The sequence below is a fragment of the Anarhichas minor genome, unplaced genomic scaffold (genome assembly GCF_050575085.1).
Source record: "Anarhichas minor isolate MPS153535 unplaced genomic scaffold, ASM5057508v1 ptg000025l, whole genome shotgun sequence".
Taxonomy (NCBI): domain Eukaryota; kingdom Metazoa; phylum Chordata; class Actinopteri; order Perciformes; family Anarhichadidae; genus Anarhichas; species Anarhichas minor.
The window spans coordinates 379,408-403,886 of record NW_027466471.1 but is presented as its reverse complement, the minus strand read 5'-3'; the positions used below and the strand labels follow the sequence as shown (position 1 = coordinate 403,886).

General features: G+C 41.7%; 1 protein-coding gene across 1 annotated transcript; it reads left to right on the top strand.

The window, feature by feature from the left end:
- Positions 1–304: 304 nt before the first annotated feature.
- Positions 305–23,912, top strand: olfml2a (olfactomedin-like 2A). The gene is made up of 9 exons (XM_076099571.1): positions 305–373; positions 9,836–10,099; positions 12,438–12,545; positions 13,015–13,191; positions 14,070–14,316; positions 15,821–15,823; positions 17,684–17,962; positions 18,731–18,916; positions 23,308–23,912. The coding sequence occupies exons 1-9, from the start codon at positions 305–307 to the stop codon at positions 23,910–23,912; spliced, it is 1,938 nt and encodes a 645-aa protein (XP_075955686.1).
- Positions 23,913–24,479: the final 567 nt, after the last annotated feature.

Here is a 24,479-nt window from a genome sequence, read left to right as displayed (position 1 = left end):
GTATATTATATATTATAATATGATCCTGTACAGACGGGACACAGCGGTACTGTGTTGCTGTGTAAACCCCTCCCATCAGCGCAGGACAGCGGATGACAGATGAAGCGCGCTGAGCGCTCAGCTGAAGACGGAGCGCTCCTCAGCACACACTAACATCCACACAGTCCTACTGACAGGCTGCATCATCCTCCCTGTGTGGAAAAGGAAATGGAGTTCAAATAAGTGCGCTACTATTTAATGGACTGATTGCAGTGACTGTCGCTTCGGATTTTTCGACTTCACGCCCAGACACTCGGAAGAGAAGATGTGGAGATACACGAACTTGTTCGCCTGCCTGCTGCTTTTGTGTAAGGATGCTTCTTCACAGAGCAAGGTAAGGAAGACGCAACAGGCGGGGTTTGATTTGACTTTTCAGGATTCGCATCGTAACAGGAGCTGTTTGGAGTCACTGATCTCTAAATAAGCTGTCATTACAGTATCACACTCTTATCGTGCTCAACCTCTTTGGTGTCATGGTGCCTCTGCCTCAGACTAATAAGTGACTTGACCAACATTTTCCCAAAGCCAGACCTCTAAAGTTGCTGTCTAAAGCCGGCAGATCGTTATGTGGCTATGTGTTATTTTTTCGGATTCAAGGTAATCCTCCCATGAGGGCTTTTGATGGCACCCAGTGGGGTAACAGTAATATGTGGCTGCCCTTGTTTATACAGCTGCTGGACTCCAGTAACCCCTCACTCGCCCTCAGCCTAAACCGGGGTAACACTCACACTCTCTCACACACACACACACACACAATGCATGTACAGTACCTATTATAAGACCATAGGCTCTGTCGCACATGTATGGTGTGACTAAACAACTGGCTGCTCTGGATTCAATCAGAGGCCAGGTCAGTGAGTGAGTGCAGAGCAAACGCCCCATAGTAGTAGTAGTGATAGGAACACTTGTATTCATAGTAAAAGTAGCAGCAGTAGTACTAATTACAACAGTAGTAGAAGCAGCACGTGGTAGTGTTAGTAGTAGTACAAGTTGTTGTAGTATGTGTGTGCGGTTGGGTCGAGGCCAATGAAAGACATCTTGATGCTTCCAGCAATCATTTAGACAACCCTGTTCTTCCAACTGTGTGGCAACAGTTGAAGTTTGTCCCTCTTCGTTTTCAACGTGACGATGCTCCTAAGCACCAACAAAGCTCCTTAAAGAAATGATGAAGAACCTGACCGAAACCCATTCCAACACCTTTGGGATGAACTGGAACACGGACTGTGATCGGTGTTGGACCTCACTGATGCTGTGTCTGAATGGGGGCGAATCCCTGCAGCCAGGTTTCAACATCTGGTGGATAACCTGAAAGCAAAAGCTCAGCGTCCCATGTTAGAGTCCATCCACACACCTTTGCTGCATGTCACTTAGAGAGGTTCCCATACCATTTATACTTCCCCATTCTTATCTTCCCGATCCGATACCAGTGTGTTAAAAACACATTGACTTTTTACTAGTGGGATTTTCCACTGTAAACTACTGCTAGCGTTACATTCTCCGCTTGCACCTGCCTGATCAGTACTGCACATGTGCAACTCTCAACAGAGAGTCTTGATCATCGGAGCGATAATGTTTTCTGGAGCTGATGATGGAAGTAGCTAGTGAGTGAGCCATCTTGCTTCTGTTTCATCTCTGTGGAGAGTTGCACATGCTCAGTACCAATAGAGCAGGACATACGGACCAGGTAGATAGTGGCATGTGTCGTTGTTCTTGTGTAGCATAAATTACCTGATAAACAAATCATAATGTGATTCCAGATCAGTGTATAGATCACATAGCCACACATACCTGATCCAGTATTTTAGGCTGTATCAGACATGTTTCTGAAGACTGAAGCTTTGATAGTAAATCCATTGTTTGTTTGTTTTAGCTGTATATCCCTACATATTTCTCCTCCCAACACCATTCCCCATCATGCAGCAGTGGCACAGCTCCAGTCTTTTGGCCAATGGAGAAGCCCAGTCATAGTCTGTGTCGCCAAGCTGGTGGCACTGACATTAATGTGAGACAAAGCCTGCTTACAAGAGGGCATGGAGGGCACCAGAGGGTGGCGTGGGAAGCAGTGGGTGCACCTGCTCCGTGTTCTGGTTGTAAACAACCCCGAGGACAATCGCCCCGGGGTCAACTGAGGGCTGGAGAGGAGGAAACAGCAGACTGGGGATGCTCAGTCGGCCTTAATGAAATAGCCCAGAGCAGCAGAGACAGGGCTCGATGATTACAGTCACTTACAGATGCTGGAAGGTGCCTTGTAGGTGTACGTGAACCGACATTTTGTCATGCCATGTTATGGTTTCATTTAATTGAGAATGTCTCATGGGGCTGGATGAAGAGTCAACATTATCAGTCTGCAGAGAGTCAAGTCGCTCTGTTCGTGGTTGAAACAAAGCTGCAAGCTGTTTGAAATGAGAGAGACTACCTCATTCACACCTTCTGTTGGTGTCTGTGTGAAGAGGTCAACATTCACCATACGACTCAGGTGCACGGCCTTGCACACGACCGGGCTTTACACTGGTCTGACGTTGCTTGGCTTTGGTACAAAATGGTCAATAAGGATGTTGTATTCTAGGCTGTTCTCCTGTGTGTGCTGTGCAACAACTCAAATAAGCTGTGATTTTCTAAATCAGTGTAATAAAGGCTTCTATTCGCTGGTCCAAAACTCTTATCTCAAGCCATTAAAACACAGCCTTGTTTTTATTACAGACTCATTTATTCATATACTCATACAATTACCAAGGACTGTGCACATTCAAATTAACGGAGCGACATTGTGAGAAAAGTCACAAGGCAGCTGTTAGGCTATTTACACCCAGCCAAGTAGATTATGCTCCTCATGTTAACAATAGTTAGCTGAAAGGCTCTCTGCCAGAAGGATTTAGTAGCAGCAGTAATAGTAATATTAGTAGTATGGCTTGAACTTCGGAGACTGGTGTTTGAGTACATTTAGTACTACACTTATTATTTTCAAGTTTCTTATTAATATTATTTTCAGTTGCTAATAGCATCTGCCTTAAGTAGTGAAACGTTCAATCGAGAGAGAAATGCACGCAGCTCATATTAAGAAGCTGGGCCTTTAAACGAGCCATCCGGACTTCCGCAAGGTTGTGATGTCACAACTGTACAGTTGCCAGTACAAGTGGCACTGAACTCTGTGTAGTTGTAACTCACAGTAAGTCCTGGACTGCAGTGATTCTGTGAAGACGCGGAGAACTGGGAAACCTCGACCAATAGCAGCTGACGGGGTTTTCCAGGAGAAAGGCTTAAAGTGACAGCCGCGATCACGGGAAATAAACAGGCTTTCCAACGGTATAAGATTTACTGCCAAGAAGCATTGTTACAACAAAGAAATAATCGACCAAACACTAATGTCCTTACTGTTTGTGTTATGTTTAGCTCATGAGCTATTTGTTAGTTACACTCATGCTCTGAAATTGTGCATTTGAAAGCGTCATCGGTCTTTTTTGCAAGCTTCTAAGGCTTCACATGGTTTGGGCCGTTTGTTCTCTCTCTGTGCAGATCCCTTAATCCTCCAGGGCAGGATTTATGATCACAGAGATGTTTCAAATTGAGTTTGTCTCTTATCTGCAGTGTATGTCCTAGTTCTTGTTTTGGTGCTCTTTGTTTTAGCTCTTTGTAAAGTCTCTCAGGCACCATCTCCCTGGGGACCTTGACCTTTCACAGAACTGGGCCCTTGTGTTCTGTTGTAGTCTACTTACAAACATGAAGAGTAAATGAATGTCATGCCTAACTTTAAACCCTCAACTACACTTTGTGCACATACAGTCAACAACTATAAACTTGTGCAAAAATATGTTCTCTTCAATCCCCAAAAGCAGCTAAATATGAGAGACTTGCAGCTCTAACGTTTCTGTCAAGGCTGAGATGAAGAAACAAACAACATATCATCATGTCTTTCTAATGAGGCCGACATCTGAAAAGTACAATTCACCTCCTATTTCAGCAATCGGTGTCAGTGCAGGAAGCAGTGTGATCTATATGTAGTAAGAGGAGGTCGTGTGGTGCATCTCATGTTGCTTTAGACTGGAGCTAGCATCCCATCACTGACCTGCGATTAACGTTAACGCTTCATCTTCTATTAACCTTAACTACATTCTTTCCCTAATTTTGGTAAATCCTCTTGTTGGATTTCTTGCTGTGAGCTAAAGGAGTAGATTGATAGCACTGTCCCCACCAGCAGCAGCTCAGCACAAAGACTGGAAACAGCATGCAACAGCAAAAAAGTGTAGAAACAATACGTAGTGCGTTAGGGGGGATTATTCTGTGGCAGGTACAACGCCTTCATGGAGTCTCTGTGGTTGCCTGCAAACTGCGCCTGCCAAACAATGCCCCTCCATAAAACCTAACATGTTATTTTTATACTTCAGTTTTTGTACATATCAAACAAACCAGCTATAAAGTATTAATTAGTGAGTTTAGAGTTGCTGAGAGGTGGATTTAGCTGTGATGTTTCCAAGTTTCCCGACTTTGTTGCCATACGCAGTGTTGTAGAAGTTGAGAGTTTGTAAAACATCGGCACTGTACGTAATCTGCAGAACATTCAAATATCAACGGGCGTCACTCTGCAGTGTCTTTCTTTAACTCGTTCTTCTCTAGAAAGGTCCCAGAAAAGTCTGCGTCAGACTTACCACGTCATCTCAAACAGCAGCACTGTTCGTATGTGTTCTTATGATGAATCCCATCGTCCTCGTAAATTAAAAAAAACTTCAGTCTGTCATATTTAGCAGCGTCAGTAGTGGATGTGAAACAACACAAAAACAGATGCATGGTATGCTACTACTCGTTCACCATGATGTTTTGTAAAATAATGACAATATAGTAATTATAAGATATTATTGTAGTTTAAATCATATAATATTATGCAACTGTACAATTGAAGAAAATGCAATAACCAATTATTCAGCACAAAGATGTCAGAACTCTTGAGTGTGTGTAGATTCTGTTCTTACCTGAGACCAGATCCCAGAATCTTTGTGAAAGTCAGGTTTAAGAAGAAATGTCATCTTAAGAACAGTTGATGAACGTTGTCGGTTGGTGATAGCAGCACCCAGACCAGCTACTTCTCCACACAGCTCCTTTAGAAAAATGGCTGGCTGTCTTACAAACAGGCTTAAAAGTGTGGAGTGATATGGATGCAGATCAGGTAGCTGCAGAGAAAAACATATGTGTATTTTCTAAGCATGCTTTATTGTCAACTCACTCAGACACTCATTCAAAGTAACTCTGTTATACAAAAGTAAATATTCATGGTTTTTTGACATTCCTTTATTAGCTTTGAGAAATGTATAGGATGAACATCTTCACCATTATATGAATCAACCGTTGGCCTTTGTTCTCTCAGATAACACGACCCACCAGAAGGTTGAGTCTCAATTCTTTTTTTGTTTTCTCAATACATGGAGCACAGTATCTCTCTGAGCATTGATGACCTCTGCAGCTTGTTAACAGCTGCTGTAACAAACCATCTGGAGAAAACACATTGGCAGCATCTCTCATTCCACTCGTCGTTGAGGTCACAGACACACACTAACAATTAGTGCGTCTTTGTGCCTGTGAGTGGATTCTTACAGCATGTGGAGTTCATCAGGGAGCCGTATTGGCAGCTTGATTTGTATCTGTGTTTTCAGAGGATTTCCTCCCTAAAGCAGACTGATGATTTTATTGTTGGGAAATGAAGCAAAATGTGAGGAAATCCTGTTTATGTTTCCCAGAGTTCTGTAATCTTACTGTGGCTAGACAGGAACTTTCACACAAGTAATCCATTAATTCATTCAGTATAACAGACATGTTATGAAGGTCGATATGTATTAGTGCTGTGAGGACTGGGAGGGTGTCGGGACACATAAACAGACTCAGCAGGAATGTAGATATGTACCTGCAAAAGCAGCAAGTGCTTGATACCCTTTGTGTTCAGCTAATTAACATCCCTGTGCTAATGCCAGTGTTGTTGTTTATAGTCTGAGCCACCGACCTCATGGTTCATATCTACACTGAAGGCTTCCAAAGCCTTTGTACCAGGTTAATCTTTACAGTGGCACAGTAAGACTGTTTATCATATGCGCGGCTAATTAGATTAAAAATCCGGCAGACTCTTTGGACTGGAATGTGGACCCCGGTTTTGGTCCTGAGTAACCTTGACAGGAGATGATGTGGGTTTTAAAGGGATAGTCCATCCTTTAATGGGCTTAAGACTGATTAGAGCTGCCTTCTTGTGCATTTATGGGAACATCATTTTAAAAAGCAAAGCGTAGGGGGGGGGGGGGGGGGTCTGCAGGTCATAACAGCACTTATGGAACAGGATACCTGCGTCGCTTGCCTCTTTCACCATACCGTTGTCCCAAGGCTGCAGATACAGTGCTACTGACTCACTGAGCCTCATGCTAGAAGCGCTCATAGGGACAGATTCATTCTTAAGAGGCTGGAGTGATTCAGGGGAACTTTCACCAATTTTCTCGTGTTTTGAATATTCCATTAGTTCCAGACCTGTCGTAGGAGTCGTGTACTATTAGCCTGCTGCTATCCAAGCCTACGTGTTTCTCTAATGGATTGTATATTTCATTAGCATTTTTGAATATGAAAACCCTTATGAATACACTTCACAATTAGGTTGACATTATGTTTGACGTTTAGGCTAATATAATTCTAAATGTGTTCATAGAGCCTAAAGATATCACCATTAACTTAAATTGGCTGTTGATGCTATTGTTCTACATAATGAATGTGAGCTTGTTAAAGGTCTTGTCACAGCCATCACGTGGCTCACTAGTATGAACCCACTGTTCGATAAAAAGGAAGAGAAAGTTAAAATAAGAGCACCAAAATGTTGCCTGAGAGCCAATGACTTTAACTAACTAATGCAGCAGCCATTGTGGAACACATCTTGTGTTTTTAGCAAACTTGAGCACAATAGGGGCTTCACTTCATCACTGTCAGGGAGAGTTAGCTGTTACAGGCTGCAGCAGCTGATCTAATAGAGCTCCTTTCTTCCCATTGTGCAGACATAAGTTCATGTTTGAGCCGTGTTCTTTGTGACCTGAAACTTGACTGCACTTGAGAGGTCAAAGCCAAAGACTCCGAGCTGTAAGCATGCATTAGATACTCTGTGCTCTTAATTATTAGAGCTCTTAATTGTGTTGCCCGTTCTCATGCTGTTAGGTCAGCTTGGCATGAGATGCTGGACGGTCAGTTAGTCAAATCAGCACACGTGATTTGACAGGAGGAGGAGACAACTGCTCCAATTGGCAGAATGATTCAAACGTTTGATGATAAGATGCAGTAGAGCCTGCCAGGTAATGATTCAGTCCTTGACTAGACAAAACATGAAGTACCAAAGTAAAGCTGGCTGGAATTTCTCTGACTTCTCCAACTTAAAGCAGTTTAAGCGGATGTTTCGACGCAGCAGTTGGTGTTTGGCTTGGGTTAACCAATGCAGCTCAGCAGGGCCGTAGGAAGAGCCTCTGCTGAAGAAGTTTAATCTGCTAATCCACTCTGTTTTCATGTGGCTGTAAGATTTGTCAACCTGCTGCCTTTTCGCTTGACATGGGTCAAGATTGGCCCGGCTCTGCACACAGGAGTCCTGCCCCATATCAGACCCCCTCCCAGTATGTCTGCAGTAATGGAAAGGAAAGCCCCCCCATCACTCAGCCTGCATTCTTTCACTAATGAGCCCCCAACACCTCCACCTCTTCCACTCCCCTAACTTACCTTCAGCCTGCTGCTGTCCTGCTAAACAATGCTAAATCACGTAAAACACGTATCACGACTCGTGGAATTCCCTTAAAAGTGGCATGCTATCTTCACACCTTCCCGTGAGATCACATTTAACATTTGTAAAGACTTTGTGAAAAAGTCTGTAAAATGTCAGAAGATGGTGAGAAATGTTTATTCCATTTTCTTGTATTCATATTGTGAGAGTACCACCTCCTACCTTCAGTGACATGAGGAAAGGACTACAGCTCGTTGATGAGGAATCTCTGCGTTGCACAACTCCATCTCTGATAAAAGTGCTAACACGTGTGCGCCCATCCTGCAGAGGTCCCTCAATGACAGTCCAAACAAGCTGCTGTTTGACCCATCTACCTGCTGTTCATGTCCCGTATGAAACCAAGTCTGCATTGACTTATGTTACCATAGTTTTGTTACATAACTTACGTACTTATTAAGTAACGCCAGTTAGGTAACAAACTTACTTATTTTACGTAACAAACGTACCTGATTTAACCCAAACCACCATCTTTTCCTAAACCTATCGAACCAAGTAAACCTAAAAAGTAAATAAACCTAGATTTGAAGTTTATTTAGAAGTAGTGTATGCATGTAAAGCACAGAAAACTGTCATTTTGAAAAGGCACGATGCATGCAGCCTATCAAACAAAAACAATGACCTGTGGTAAACAATTCTCCTACAATGCACAAAAGAGGATGCAACTGAAACCTTGAAATATGTGGGTGAGACAAGGTTTTATTACAGTGAGGCTGTACAGTGATGTTGTGACATGTCAGCCTGTTTCCAGGACTGCTGGAGTATGACTGCATATGTGAAACAGCTTGTATAAATCTTGCCATCCATCTTGTTTTTTTCTGCAACCAGAAATGACACAAAAGGGCGGAGCTAAGTACAACCGAACTCTAAATAAGACATCTTTAGGCGACCAAAATGTTAAGATAAACTTTCATGAAGTGAAAACTCACTGAAAGTGTGAAAGTTGTAAGACGAAAACACGGACAACTCCCAGACTGCAACGCTGTAATAGAGACCTGTCAATCACCGTGTAGCCCCGCCCTAAAGCATCCCCTGCTTTATGGTCTGTTTGACTCTAGAAGTCTAGATGGACCATAATTTACTAAATGAACATCATGCTGTATTGAAGAAGACCTGTTGGCCAGTAGAAAGAATGCCGTTTTCTGCATTTACTTCACTTTTCAGAACCAGAGGTGGCCCGCTGATGTATCGTGCTACAATTTTGCTCAAGTTGAAACATTTTTGCATCCTCGCATCACCCACAACTACATCCTCCATGCTCACCGCCCAGGACACATTTGCGTCCCATTGTGTCTTGGCATTGACAATATACTGTATGCAATCTAAAATGTGACACAACTGTTGCTGCACAAGGTTTTGCCCCCCCCTCCTTTGTGAAATAAGGGGAGATGGATTGTAGTGGAGAAATTCACAGAGTTCCCAGCAGACCTCAGTCTGCCAACTCACCATCACCGCCTGAACATCGACATTATGAACAAATATGCTGTAAATCTGTGCACTTCATTTTGTATGAAAGCTATCTCCACTGTATGCTAGCTCACACTTATTTCATGCAGGGTGAGTGTGGAATGTCATGCAGTGCATCCTGTTTATTAAGTAAGCCTGCCAGAGCTCTGTCATCTTTTGGAGTTATGTTTGTCTCTGAGGCTCTCAGTTGAGTCACACCTGCTAACATTCAAAGTAGGGGAAGCTTGTGGCTATTTTTCAAGATCACTTTCCTTCCCTTTCTTTTGTTTCCCTGTAATAAAAAATGTATTCATATCCCATGGAAGTCCAACAGGGGTTAGACTAATGGAATAGATGACATTTCATGGGTTTGGGTAAACACATCCATGTCATTGATATCCAAGTCTTTCTCAGCCCTGAATAGTACAACAATAAAGAGACTTTTCCACTTCATCCAAGAGTTTCTTATGTGCAAAAATGAAAAGAAGATTATAGTGAAAAAACTCGATAAAAGACTCAAAATAAATGTTCCTTTGGATTTGAAAATGGGACAATTCACATTCTGTCTTCCAGATCTTTGGGGAGACTGAGCCAGTCCGGATGACGTCAGAGGGCTCAGACTGCCGCTGTAAGTGCATCATGCGCCCTCTGACCAAGGATGCTTGCCTGCGTCTGCGGACCGGGAGCGTACGCGTGGAGGACTTCTACACGGTGGAGACAGTCAGCTCTGGGTCCGACTGCAAGTGCTCGTGCACGGCCCCGCCGTCCTCCCTGAACCCCTGTGAGAATGAGTGGAAGATGGAGAAGCTGAAGAAACAGGCCCCCGAGCTACTGAAGGTGAGGAGATGAATATTTATGTGATCATAGCATCTTTCAAAGCAGGGGTGTCAAACTCATCTTCACCCTGGGCCACATCAGCATCACGGTCGCCCACAAAGGGCCGGTTGTAACTGTAAGACTGTATAAATCTAACTACTCCTAACATATTGTTAAATAAATGTTACTGCATTTGATTATTGTTTATTCAAGTGTAAAAATATTGTACACGCAGTTATATAAATGTAAAAATATATGTAAGCAATATAGGATTAAGAAACCCACATTACTCTATCAAAGACCAAACTTTTAAAAAAAATAACAAAGACAGATATTATCAAACACAAGTTATTACATTAACTTAGTTTGAAGCTATTTTTGTCACCCCTCCCCGTTGTCTCCCGTGCATGGCAGCTACATCCACCAGCTCCTCACTGACAGTCAGGTCTGCCTTCAGCCTCTTATAAACACTGATAGATGCGCTGTATCCGTGTTCTCTGTGCTTTCATCAACAGCTAATGAAGAAGACGAGTACCTGCTCGTCTCTTAGCTAGCTGTGTTGTCAGATTGCTGCTAGTTCCTGAACTCGGTCTGCGATGGTGTTTCTTGACAAACTGATATTTTTAAAAGTCTGTATCTGGTCGGAGCTCACCTGCTCACATACCTTTAGCATGCACTGCTTCAATGCACCTTCTGAAAAACACTTGGAAGCTCGGGCGATTTCTTCAGCCACAATAAAGCTTTCACAGCATTGTGGGCTGTGACTTTTGTAAATATATTCTGCTGCGATTGCATTCTGCATGTTATGGTTTTCTTGGAGGCTAAATTTAGTATTCTTGTTTTGGTGCCGACGTGAATCTTTCATTGAACTGCCTTCTCTCTGCATCAGTTTTTCTCTTCTTGGACATTTTGGGATGATTTGTTGATCTTTTTCAACTCAATCACTTGTTGGAAAACCGCTTTAGTTAAACATCAATATGGAAAAACTGCTATCTAGCGGCAGGATGCCATCACTCGCGGGTCACACAATGGACATACGTTGTGCTAGATGTAGTTTATTGTTTACTGTACACTGTGAAGCAGCATGGACTTTCATGTTAAGACAATCATTTGCCTTTCAAGCTCTCGCGGACCACATCAAATGAGGTGGCGGTCTTGAGTTTTCAAAGGATACTGATGGATCAGTTGTTGTTTATACAAAAATTACACAATTCCATCTTTTATAGATTTGCATAGTTTGTTACTTTCAACACATTTGACAAATAGGAGTCAAACAAGTTTCATTGTCAGTTTAAATCATTGCAACACCACACAAAGTGCTGTAAATTAATTTGTACATTATAATACACTATTAACCTTTTAAGTTATTCTAAAATGCTTCATAATGTGTTATGATTATTGTGATAACAGCTTATGAATATTTATGAGTGCTATAACTATAATTAAAAGGGATTATAACACAACTATAATATGAGTATAATAAATATAATAAAATAACTATAATAAGTGTCGTTATAATGCAATAAAGCACAAATGACAAACGACTCAAGGTTTTCTTTGTCTTATGACCGTAAAGTACATCTCGTGTATTTAGTTGGTCGGACAGTAATTTGAAGACATCAGAAATTGTGATTGTGTTTTCTGACATTTCATTGATCAACAAATTATGAAAATTATGAAAATAATGTATAGCTGCAACCCCACAATGTTGCAATCATCAGATCCAGCCACATAGAAAACAATGAGTCCACTTTCATACCTCCATATCAGTTTTGAACTGAATATAATAATTGATGATGAATACACATAGAATATAATGTAAAAATAAGCTATAAAACAGTAAAAAGAACTAAACTAATTGAAATGAGAACCTTACATGTTTCACTCAGAGTGCTTGTAAAATAGAACTAAAAGAAAAGCAATCAATGAAAGGAAACATCCCTCCAGTTCAGAAGGTCATTCTTCAACTCTGTGTGACCTGGCTGTAGTTGTATGTCATCGAACGTCAGCACACCTCTGCACATACCTGAAGCACACTTTCAAAGCACGCTATGGACCATATGAAACAGAAGGCAGTTCCAGATGTCTGACTCCACTTTAAACTTCACGCTAAGCCGATACATATCTGAAGGAAAGGATTACATTGGAAAGGAAAGGTCTAAAATCATTAAGACGGACTCTGAATGAACCCCAGACTGAGAGCAATCAGTGTGGATGTCAAGAGTGGTGATCAGAGAAATGTTTCTGGAGGGCTCATAAAACTATTCCTGCAGTTGAACAGAGGCACATAAAGCTGTCAGGTCTGTGTTCAGGAGATGATGAGTAATAGTTCTTCTCCTTTTATGGCATGAATGACCAGCTTCAATCTATGGTGGACCTCCTGGAGGGAACACTGTACAGCATGGATCTAATGAAGGTCCACTCCTACATCAACAAAGTGATGTCTCAAATGAACACTCTGGAAGAGGTAGGCCAACACCCAAACTCGTGCATCTCCTCATATCACTATAATTCTGATTCGACCTTTTCATACCCGATACCCATGCTTTATGTTCTGATCAGATAACGTTGTTTGATTCATAAGCTGTATGCTTCAGTGTGTTTAAGTGACTGGGATCATTCTTTTATAGTCATCAGGCTTGACTTAAACATTGCTTTATTAACTTTGCATAAGGTAAATACATAGATATAAATGTATCAAATTGTTATTTATCATTAAAATAATAGAAGCAACTTGGCATAAAATCTTCAAAGTCAAGCAATCAATTAGTCAGAACAGGAATTAAAATCCCAGTATACAATATTTATAGTATATAAACATAGAACATATCAGTGCATCCTTAGTGATAATCAAAGGGTTGCTCTGAGACACGTGATTGAACTACGAGCTTATTTAATGGATCATGATTGATGTAAATAATGACGTTATCTTGCAGACAATCAAGACGAACCTTACGCGAGAGAATGACTTTGTTCGAGACAGCATGACGAGCCTCACCAACCAGTTCAAGAGATATGAGAACTACTCCAACGTTATGATGAGCATCAAGAAGGAGATCTCCAGCCTCAGCCAGCAGCTGCTGCAGAAAGACTCTTCTGAGAGAAAAGCACAGGTTCCAAGAAACACTTTCTGCGCTGTTGCATACGTATGGAAGCATTAGAGCGCCTATGACACTGTAGTACTTCTCGTAGTATCACTACTAGTTGTACCATTAGTATTAGTAGTTGTAAGATTAGCAGTACATTACAGGCAGTGCTATAGTAATCGAGTATCTCAGACATGTCTCTGTGTAGAGGGTGTCAACTATTACAGTTACAGTTACAGTCTTAGCTTTTTTGTAAACATATTTTGCCGGTAATATCCTTTTTTTGAAAGTTGTAATCACAACTTTAGCAATTAAAGGAACATTTAGACACATTTACCATGTTCTCACTCCAAACTCGTCAAATACTAACGCTGTATACCAATAGGTATATATATATATACAGTATATACCTGTATATACACCAACTATGACGCTCTAGGTTCCCCTCTAGTGTCACTTTTGTGGACATGTCAAAGCGTAGGTTTACTTAGTTTTTAAGTTTACTTTTGCAACAAGTAGGTTCAGGTTTAGGCAAGGACAGTAAATGAAGTATCTATATGAAGTATGTAAGATACGTAACATCCTACACGGACTTGGCCTCGTTATACATCAGTTGCTCTGACTAATAATGTCGAGGATGGGTTTACATGGACCGGTGTGTCTCATACAGACACTACACTGTGGCTCACTGCGTCGGTATCAGACGCCGAGGGACACTGACCAAGCATCCGTATTTGACGAGTTGACGAGTTCTGTTAGTACAGCTGCAACAGAGATGCATTTGGTCCAGTAGTAATATTATCAGCAGCAGTACTACTAATAATAATACTGGCAACATTATTAGCACTACTTGTAATGCCAATATTACCAAGTGTCCTGACATAACCAGAGTGTCATGTTTACAGGACACCAATGGTGAGAAAACAAAAGAGACTGTAAAAGTACCCAACAAAAAGACCCCTGCAGCCAAACTCTCGCCCAAACCGCCCAAAGAAAAGGTCGTAAAGCCCAAGAAGGAGGTCATTAAGCCTGGAAAGCTGGCCAAGCCTGACCCTACAGCCAAAGCCAAGGTGGTTGGCCACCAGCCCGGCGTGGTGAGGGGCATCACATACTACAAGGCTGCCAAGACCGACGAGGATGAGCACAGAGGAGGTGAGTGTTTTCAGCTTGGCCGGGACACTGTATACTGGAGTGGTGTGTTCATAGAGCGTCACGCACTCTGAGCTAAAGCAAACACTGAGCTCGTACTTTAGCTGAGTTTGCACTCCCATCTGTGTGCGATCATCTGTGAGCGATCCACTGCGGGTGTTGAAAATTATCCAAACTTGTTTCTTCAGCAATCTAATCTAACCCCACATGACACTTTAATGGATCAGGATCAGCCAGCAGCCAGCGGGGTCATTGAACCAGAGTGTAGATCTTTATTAGCTGGATTTAGTTTCCACTTGAGGACAATATAAAGCTTTCCTTAGAATGTTGTTTTAGTGTAAGATAAGGCTCTAATTGTGTTGCAAATTTGCCGCTAAATAAAAGCCAATAAAACAGAGACTCCATCGCTGCGTGGCAAACAAGATCCCCTCAATACAAGATTTATTTCACTGTTGTTTTAAGCAAAGCTGATGTCGTCAGCGCAGGATTGGATTGCTGGTGCGCTTTCAGCAGGCAGGAAATCCAAATCTTTTATTGACTAAATAGATGCAGCTGATGGAATGCTGTCTCGATGGAGCGCTGCCATGTCCATGACATGCCTCAGCTCCACTCCTGACAACAATGCGCGGGGACCCTCACCGATGCAGAGAAAACATTTTCTGACTTCTTCCAATCCTCTTTAAATCTAGTTGAGTGAATAGGTATGCTGCGTTTGCACAGGGCACACGCACATCATGCTGTCAGACTGTGTTCTGCCACCCATCTGAACCTCAGCCAGCTCAGCCAGCCCAGCCACCCTCGTCACATCACTGAAACCAGTCGGCTGCATTTCCATAATCTGGCAAAGAGCAAATGTATCTATACAACTGTAAGATTAAGATTGAGGCATTTGTAGCCAATGATATTTCGAAACCACTTTCTCCTTCCCCATACCAATTCCGATACCTGAACTTACGTATTGGCCGATACATCTGTTACCAGTGCGTTAAAAACCATCTCTGTTGAGTGTTGCACATGCTCAGGTCCGATCTCGCAGGACGTACGGATCAGGTAGTGTGTGACACACTGTTGTTGTTCCTGTGTAGCATAAATTAACTGATAAATGAAAAGATGACGCGATATCAGATCGGTGCATAGACTACTATACTCACGGATACCCGATCCAACATTTTAAGATAAATAAGAGGCATTTCTGATACTGGTTTTGGTATCAGAACAACTCTCATGAGAGGTGTGCGGATTGATTTGAAAAGTATGCGCACCATTACCATACAATTAGAATGCAACTTTGACAATGATAAAAGCAAGTACCATGTTCCTTTGTTCCTTTTCAAAACCCTAAAAGACTATGGTGGTGTTTGGAAAATAGTTAGCAGTAATGTCAAGCACAAAGGATTGGACATTTGAACTATAGTGTGCAGAAAACTAGCATGGTCCTTTAAGAACTACTTAGATATCTTCCTCATCGTAGCAACATGTTAAAGGGGTCTTTGACCGGTCCAATAAGAAGGTAACAAAAGAAGTGCAATGTGCGTCCCATCTCATTTACAGATGGATGACATCTGACGTCTGTTAACAGTTATCAGATCTCTTTTATCATGTAGTCTCCACACAGAGCCATTAGCTACACTCAACCAGAGATACTACGGTTTTAACAGATCTGTTCCTTTAGTTTGGTTTGGCAATGAGTGTTGCATTTAACTACAGGCACAATTAAATACTCCTTGATTATCTTAAAAGACTTAATGGCTCTTGTTAATTGTAAAAAGAGTCTTAGAAAATAGTTTCTACTCCCGTCATCAGGTCCACATGTTCAGTAAGATGTACTGCTGTGATCTTTTCACATCTGTCTGGCAGCACAGGACATCAGAGTCTGAAGCCCATAAGGAGAGCAGACCTTCCCTCTGCTAACATTGCATTTGATTAAGCTTGCTGTCTCTTTCTACAGCAGACCACAAGTGACTATAGAAGCCTGAAACAAAAAACAAAGAAGAAAAGTGTTTGACCAATATGGGTTTTTGATTAAACAAATTACACTTAGTTTTATTCCAAGCGTTTCTAACTGTGGTAACACCATCAGGGACACTAACTCAGTGTGATTAACCCCGGTGAGCAATTTTGTACTGAAAAGACATGTAAAAAAATATCTATGGTCACCGCTGACCGCAACGTTTCACCGACTATTTGGTGACGTTGATTTAACGTTCACACTTAGACCATGTTGCTGTGTCTTCTTATCTGTGCATTACTTTGTTGTATCTACTCCCTTCCCATCCAAACTGTATACAGCCCCACTCCTTTTCTGTGTATTTTAGATGCGAAATTTCCTAAAAATATAACTTTTATAACGTTAGGCTACAGCGACAGCCCATAAAGCCACCTGCATGAGCAAGACAAGTTACACGTTACACGCACACATACGGTGAAAATAGTCTAGCAGCTTGTTTATGTTTGCTGTCCACGCTACAGTATGCTACAAGCTAACATGCTACAAGCTAACATACTACTGCTACTAGCTTATGTCTTCATGTAGGCCACATTTCGCCAACCAGTGCAATAGGACTCTGGAGAATAACATTTACGGAAATCAATATCGTCTCTCTGTCAACTGAGCAAATAATCAACATTGTCAAACAAAGTGGTGTTTTGTGACATATTGATGTTGTAACTGCATTTTAGCTGAAATGAGGTCAAAAAGAGGTCAGACCGAATATGACCCAGTTTTCCAACAGATATTAATGTTGAAATCACGGTTGATGCTCACCGGGACCTCTTAAGACCTTTTTAAAACAGAAAACCCTCTTTTTATAGCATGTCCCAGCAGTTTTGTTGCTACTTTTCAGTGGGATTGTAGATGAATTTAGTGTATAAATCTGTAACTTCTTTCCTTTGAAGAACTGTTACATTAGCTAACATTACCTGCAGAGATATAACATTGCTGACAAGCATTTCATTTCAAGCATACTGAGAACTTACCACTTTCCATTGAAAACCTTAAATATAATGCAATCATTTTGGGTTGCAGCTGTAAGAACATTCTAAAGCATCTCACTATATCTGTTAAGCAAAATGAGGCCTCAGTATTCTCTATCAATATATCAGCTATGACACTCTAGGGTACCCCTCTAGTATCAGTTTTGGATTCAGGGACTGTAAAGTTTTGTTATATGCATACAGTTCCTTTTCAAAATAAACTTCCAATATAGGTTTACTTAGCTTTTAGGTTTACTCAATCAACAACACTACTTGGTTAGGTTTAGGAAAAGATCCATCTGTCAATCTGACAAAGGCCATCTGGTGTATTTTGAATGAAATCAAACGTATAATCTTAGATTTCTCCTCTATCTATCCCCTTGCTCCCCCCCCCCAGACCACGTCAGAATGTACACAGTCCATCACATCACGGAAAACCAGTCAGAGGATGGAGGAGCTGAAATGGTCCTGGAAACCATGGAGGCCACCGTGGCTGAACCCACAACCACCACTGCTGTTCCCACCACCACGACCACAGCCACCTCAACTAGCACCACTACTACACTATCCACTCCCACGACACAAAATACACCAGCATCTGATAGACCAGCTCCGACCATTTTGCTGGTGCTGGACAACTCCAACAACAACAGTCGGCCCACTCTCCACAGAGCAGGTATGTGCTAAATGCCCCTCTGTGATTAAGGCTACATCCACACTAATACGTTTTCCTTTTAAAATGGGGTTTTAAAACAAAAACGATCCTCGTCCAGTACCGTTTTGAAAATGATTCTTTAGTCCATACTAACATGCCTGAAGATGGATATCACATGACGTTTCACGTACACTGTTAACAGGAAGTAGATTGGTTGCCTATTTACAGAAAATACAACAGAGTATTATTGTACTCTTTAATAATAAAAGGTTGTGCTTCATAATGAAGCGTCCTCCACACACGCACTCAAACTGACACATTTTATGAATTGCAGGTCGCTGCAGGTCTTACTCTATCCCTCTCAGATACGCATTAATTTCCCTTAAAAATCAACACTTTCCAATCAAAGTTTTACTAGGTTATGGATCAAGAAATTTGATCAGCACACATTTCTCACTCATTTCCTCGGTTTTGTTGTTGTCTGCTCTCACACTCGTAGCTCTGCAGGGTGGCTAACGTCCCTGTCGCACTGGAGAGAGTGTGGACGCTAGTCGTAAACGTAGCACAAGATATGCGTATTAAACACAAACGTAGTAGTGTGGCTGTAGCCTAAGCTCAGTATTGTGTTGCAGGCTGTGACTGCAGTGAAAGAGGGCCATTCAGCAGCAGAAAAGCCCGTAGGATCACTCTACCAAGAAATATATGAGCGTGAAATCAATTTAGGCCCATGGTAATGCAAGTAATTCTCTCCCATGCGTTCATGTTGAATGTTCTGCTTGTTTCTTCCAGGGAAGATCCTAAACTGTGAAGGGACTCTAGCATCCATTGACCAGCCAGAGAAGCAGCACAGCTATGGGCGCAACGAGGGAGCCTGGATGAAGGATCCCCTGGCTAAAGACTCCAAGATCTATGTCACTAACTATTACTATGGCAACAACTTGGTGGAGTTCCGCAACCTGGACAACTTCAAGCAAGGTGTGCTTAAAATAGGTCTTTTTACAATGCCCCATTTGCCCACCATAATCCATATTTATGTTTGATCCCAGGGATTAACAGGACTCCCACCACAGATAAGTCTTAGGTTTTGACTCTGCATTCTAAACCGGCTTTTCAGTCTATGGTTATCACAGCCAGATTCAAGTCTACTGTCGTATACCTGTCTGCTTTTGGCCCTTCACCTTTTCAGTCAAAGGAGGATCAGAGGTTACATACCATGTGTCCAGTTGTGCTGCCTCTTGGGCCACCGCACACAGACTTTTGTGAGGTTGTATAGCCTCGATATGACAGAGCCTTCGGTAACTCATTCATTTTTTAATTCTGCCAGACGTTAATTGCTGCGGTTTGCCATATTACTATCAGTAGTAATATGTGTGAGCTATATAGGTATTTACTGAGATCGAGCAGTATACATATAGCATTAGTACCAACTCGAGTTCATCGGCTGGATTGATACTAGAGGAGGTTGCTGAGCATGCTCAATGACGTAGGCCTGAAGGTCCCAATCACAGCCTGCCAAAGCCAAGTATAAACTCGGTTGGGTGGAATCGCTTTATTCAGTGGATCCTGCTTGAGACACAGCATAAGGCATCAGTCCGGACTCTTTCTCATTTGTAAAACCAGGGTTTTAGCACAACACAAATGTTTTTAAATACAAGAGCATTGCATCCTGAGACTAGAGAAGCAGAGGAGGAGCAGAGTACCCACGTATGCACCTAGCTACGCTGTAGCCCCTCAGCGCACAACCATGAACCTTTATAGTCTGAAGCGCATATTAACCTTTCCTCATTAAAGTAGCCATGAGGAGCCAGGTTGCATGGGCATTTGCGGTCTACATTCACATCCTATCTACTATCCTTTACAAAGACCTGGTGGGACAGCTAAAGGAAAATGTGGCCCCTCTAACTGACTCTGTTTTGCTTGCTCACAAAACTGTGTAGATTCATTTGTACTCATAATACTGAACAAACTCAAACACTATTTGTAACCCCATCTAATCCACTTTGAACAACACCCTTAGGCCATGGCTAAGTAATGGAACATGTGCTGTCCAATCAAACATAACTACATCTGTCCTAAACTGGAGACTTACTGAAAGCCTGTTTTAATAAAGATAAAGTGACACGACATGAATCTAGCTCTGGTTTAGCTATCCCACGATGTAGGGCTAAGAAGTTATGGTTTGAAATACCATAATAATAGTTGAAGCAATATAAGTTGTTTAACACCAATATCTTTGTATTAAATATAATATTGAATATTTTGAATATTCCAATATGATCATTTAAACACATTTTGTGGTTTTTGGTGGGTTAGCAACTATATTAGTGTTTCTTATTCAGTCTTTACAGACTGACACATATCTTGACTTTTACATCTTTTTCATCATCTAATTTAAACATCATTATCGTCCCAACACATTGATCTAACTAGACTATCACCTTGTTAGAATATATAGCTGTGCTTTTTAACATGATGACATAGATTCATGTTGATTGTCCAATGAGCTCTGTGAGACTGAGGAGATCTCTGGAATGTAGATCTTAGTTGTTTCATGGCTCCGGTGGGTGGGAAAATCAACGTCTTCCACATCTAAATCAACTGAGGAATTGGATTACACTCTCTGGGAGAGTTAAGATGATCTGCCCTCGTAGGACTTGGCTTGTTGATCTAGATGTGTTTGGACAATGGGCTCTCTAAATGCACTTACATGCAAGGCGTCCTGCAGTCCGGTGAGCTCACAGCTGTGTGCGGTTGACTAGGTATTTGGAGTGGAGGCGATGCCTGCTGTTCCCTGACATGTGCTCTGGCCTTTCCTTTGAACTGGGCACAGTGGAGAGGGATTAAGAGTGTGGGTTGGCCTTATGGATGGGGGTGGGGGTGGGGGGGTTCTACTGCACGTTGTTTTTGTCCTTCACAGGGCTTTCCATTTATTATCATTATCTAAATCAGACTTCCTGAGGTTGGAAGGTTAGGATAGCAGATAGGATGTGATTAGAAAATGACACCTAAAGTACAGTTTGTACTATGAATAAACTGTGTCACTGTCACATGAAGCGATCTGGTCAAAACCAAAATCTTCATTGTTTTTTCCTTTAAGTGTCAGGTCCAGTCTTAAGAGTGTCATGTCTGAAGTAAGTTGTTATTTCATAGCTTGGTTCCAGTCCTCTAAATCACATCGCATATCGATGTGTTCAATTATTCAAATTATTCTTGTGTTGTCCGCATTGATGGCTGTATCCCACAGTTAGACAAACGGCCGACCAATCAGAGCTTTCAGAATCAGAAACAGTTTATTGGCAAGTACGTTACACATACAAGGAACTTGGCTTTGTGATTGGTGCATACTAATAAACACAGTACAATAGTATAAGACATAAAGGTTGGCATTGCAGGTAGGATTAAAAAAAGAGACATCATCTTTCTACACAAATAGCAAGCTACATGCATGAAAACAACTGTGGATGAGCATGATGCAGCAGTACAGGATTTATTAATAGACCCATTTACCTCATTTTTCACGACAACAAGAGTGACTCCATCGCGTTCGATATATCATTCCACTTCTGACTGAGAGGGAGCTAGCTTTCCAAAGACGATCAAGGAAATCTACAATGTCAAGTACAATAATATCATGTTCAGTTAGGGGTGCCGTAATAATCGGATAAAGAGGAGGGAGCAATCACAACAACAAAGTTAAGAAATAAAAGAAAGTGAGGAGGTTGGAGTGTTGTGGGGCATTTTACAACCTACATCCACCTCCCAGAGATGAGGAGCAGTTGAAGATATGTCTGCAGACGGTAAACCTGAAGTACCTCCCTCAGTACCTGTGTGTGCTCTTCCCATTTTATGGACAGGAACACTGTTACCCCAACTAATGGCTCTGCTGCAATACTCTTGTCAAGTGACAAGGAGATCAATTGCTTGTTAGCTATTAGTGAGATCCGTGCTCTGAATACATTAATTCATTATCAGTCAATCATTATTAACTTAATTGTAAACAGTTACTGGAGCCACAACGTCAGAGGTTTAGGGACATGTCACGTTCACTCACTCCCATTCTAATCCAGTAGCTAACATTGTGGTCCCAAAAGTAGGTCCTCACAGCTGTCAACAATTGAAATGACATTTTTGAAACTTTTATTTTAAAATGTCTGCAAGGAATGCCGATTGTAAAGCATGTTCAACTGTAGACACTTGACTGATCATTAAATATATTCAAAGCACAGATTTCACTAGCGCTAGGTCACAAGCAGTTGAACATATGGCTAGCTATCTTACTGCAATCTGGCAACCGTCCCGAAGTGACTTCGTCTTTGCCTCTTAGCCGTGCCATTTCTCTGATTAAGGGTCTTCATCTGTTCTTAAGACAATGCAATAAATAAAGTCAATAAAGCTGAGTTTGACGTGGAAATATTCTGACTACTCGACTAGCTAGGTACCAGAAGTTGACATGACAGTGGGATGACAAAGGCGGGAAAAGGGGAACTATAGCGTGCTGTAAGCCAGAAGCTAACATCGCCCTGGTTCCTCAACAAGAAGCCAATGTGATTTTCCTATTGGATTTTGGATTATTGCAGAAAATAAACGTGTATGGTACTGAAACATATTGTTCAGCAAGATCTTCATAATTGATGACCACCTTTATGATTGGTAATTGTAATTAGGCATAAAAAAGCTAGCATTAACCACCACAACTAAGCTGAAGGCAGACTAGTCAATAATATTTTACGTAGTCATATCTTATGCATATTCATTTTATGTTCTCTGTAATATTGTACAATTTTAATATTATATAGGTGGAGGCTTCAAATAAGCCCAGTTGGCTTTTTGCCTTTTCCTGCACTGTGATATTTATTTATCTCTGTTATGTTTGTTTATTTTATTGTTTAAATTGTGCAAAATAAATAAGCTAAACTAATAAACTAGTCTTTAGCATGATGACGTTTAGTCGTCTCATTTAGCAACTAGTTAGCAGCCGCCTTTTTTAAGACACATAAAAGCTTCAAAACTCTGGAGTGAGGTATTTACTGACATCTGAATCTCGTGTTAACCACAGACCTTATTTCAGGTATCTAACCTAAAACCCATTTTTAAAAAAAACATTGACTTAGAAACGAGGGAACCAGAAGTGCAAAAATAAGAACTTATTTCCGAGTTTTAAGTTTTATGACTCGTTCCTGCTGCACTCTGTGAAAAGTAGGCAGAATAAGGTGAATACAACAATGTTGTGGCCACTGCTGATCACAGACACTTCCACATGAGCAGTTGCATCACTTGTGAAGCAGTGGTCTGTTTTGTGCAACAGAATGTGTTGATTGGTAAATAACAATAGATAAGTAAAGCTAATGTAATATTCCTGTTTATAGGACGATGGAGCAACCTCTTCAAACTGCCTTACAACTGGATAGGCACAGGCCATGTGGTTTATAATGGAGCTTTCTACTACAACAGAGCCTTCACCAAGAACATCATCAAGTATGATCTGAGGATGCGATATGTGGCGGCCTGGACACTGCTGCATGACGTGGTTTACGAGGACACCACCCCCTGGAAATGGAGGGGCCACTCGGACATTGACTTTGCAGTGGACGAAAGCGGCCTGTGGGTGATCTACCCTTCCACGGACTATGACTACAACCAGCAGGAGGTGATCGTCATCAGTAAACTGGATCCTGGAGACCTGTCGTTGAAAAAGGAAACAACTTGGAGGACAGGTCTCAAGCGGAACTCCTACGGAAACTGCTTCATCATCTGTGGTGTCTTGTATGCCGTCAATGTGTACAACCAAAAGGAAGGTGAGGTGAACTTTGCTTACGACACCCACACCAACACTGAAGCCATCCCACGCTTGCCCTTCACCAATGAGTACTCCTTCACCACCCAGATTGACTACAACCCCAAGGAGAAGGTTTTGTATGCCTGGGACAATGGCCATCAGCTCACTTATCAGGTCAACTTTGTCGACCAGTGAGCTCAGCTAGTTTGTGCTGCAGCTCACTGTAGGCCTGCCAGTGTGACGCCTCAATAAAGAGATGCAGCCATATTGGACTCAGGGGAAAGGATGAACCTACACAAGCCTTCCACTACGAATGCACGCTATTCAAACACCTGACCTCACAGTGTACCAAACATTCATCATGCCTCGAGATGTGACTCTATAATACATCAATAGAATGGACAACCATCAGTGAAAGCAATCTCACAGGTTGAGTTAAAGCTCATCGGGCAGGTCTTAGAAAAGCATAGAGACTACTTTATATGTTCATTGATGACATGTCAGCACACAGACAGATAGCTGTACAAGGATAGTTTAAAATAGGCAGATCCTGCTAACACATAACGGTGGATTTTGTATCCAATAACTCTTTAATGTACATTTGGGCACCTGAGTGATGTATTGAAGTAACATGTCAGAACTACTCCTAACGAACGACTCTAATACAAGATTTGATATGCCACTTACAGGTGTGATTCGGCTTTAATAGTGAAAAGTGTCATAGTAATGGCATGGCCGTAATAATCTGCATGAATGTGATAG

Excerpts from the sequence above, each read along its gene's own strand:
- olfml2a (XM_076099571.1), top strand. The coding sequence starts at position 305 with ATGTGGAGATACACGAACTTGTTCGCCTGCCTGCTGCTTTTGTGTAAG. Across the intron at positions 10,100-12,437 it reads AGGCCCCCGAGCTACTGAAG|CTTCAATCTATGGTGGACCT; the intron begins GTGAGGAGATGA and ends ATGAATGACCAG. Across the intron at positions 17,963-18,730 it reads GCCCACTCTCCACAGAGCAG|GGAAGATCCTAAACTGTGAA; the intron begins GTATGTGCTAAA and ends TGTTTCTTCCAG.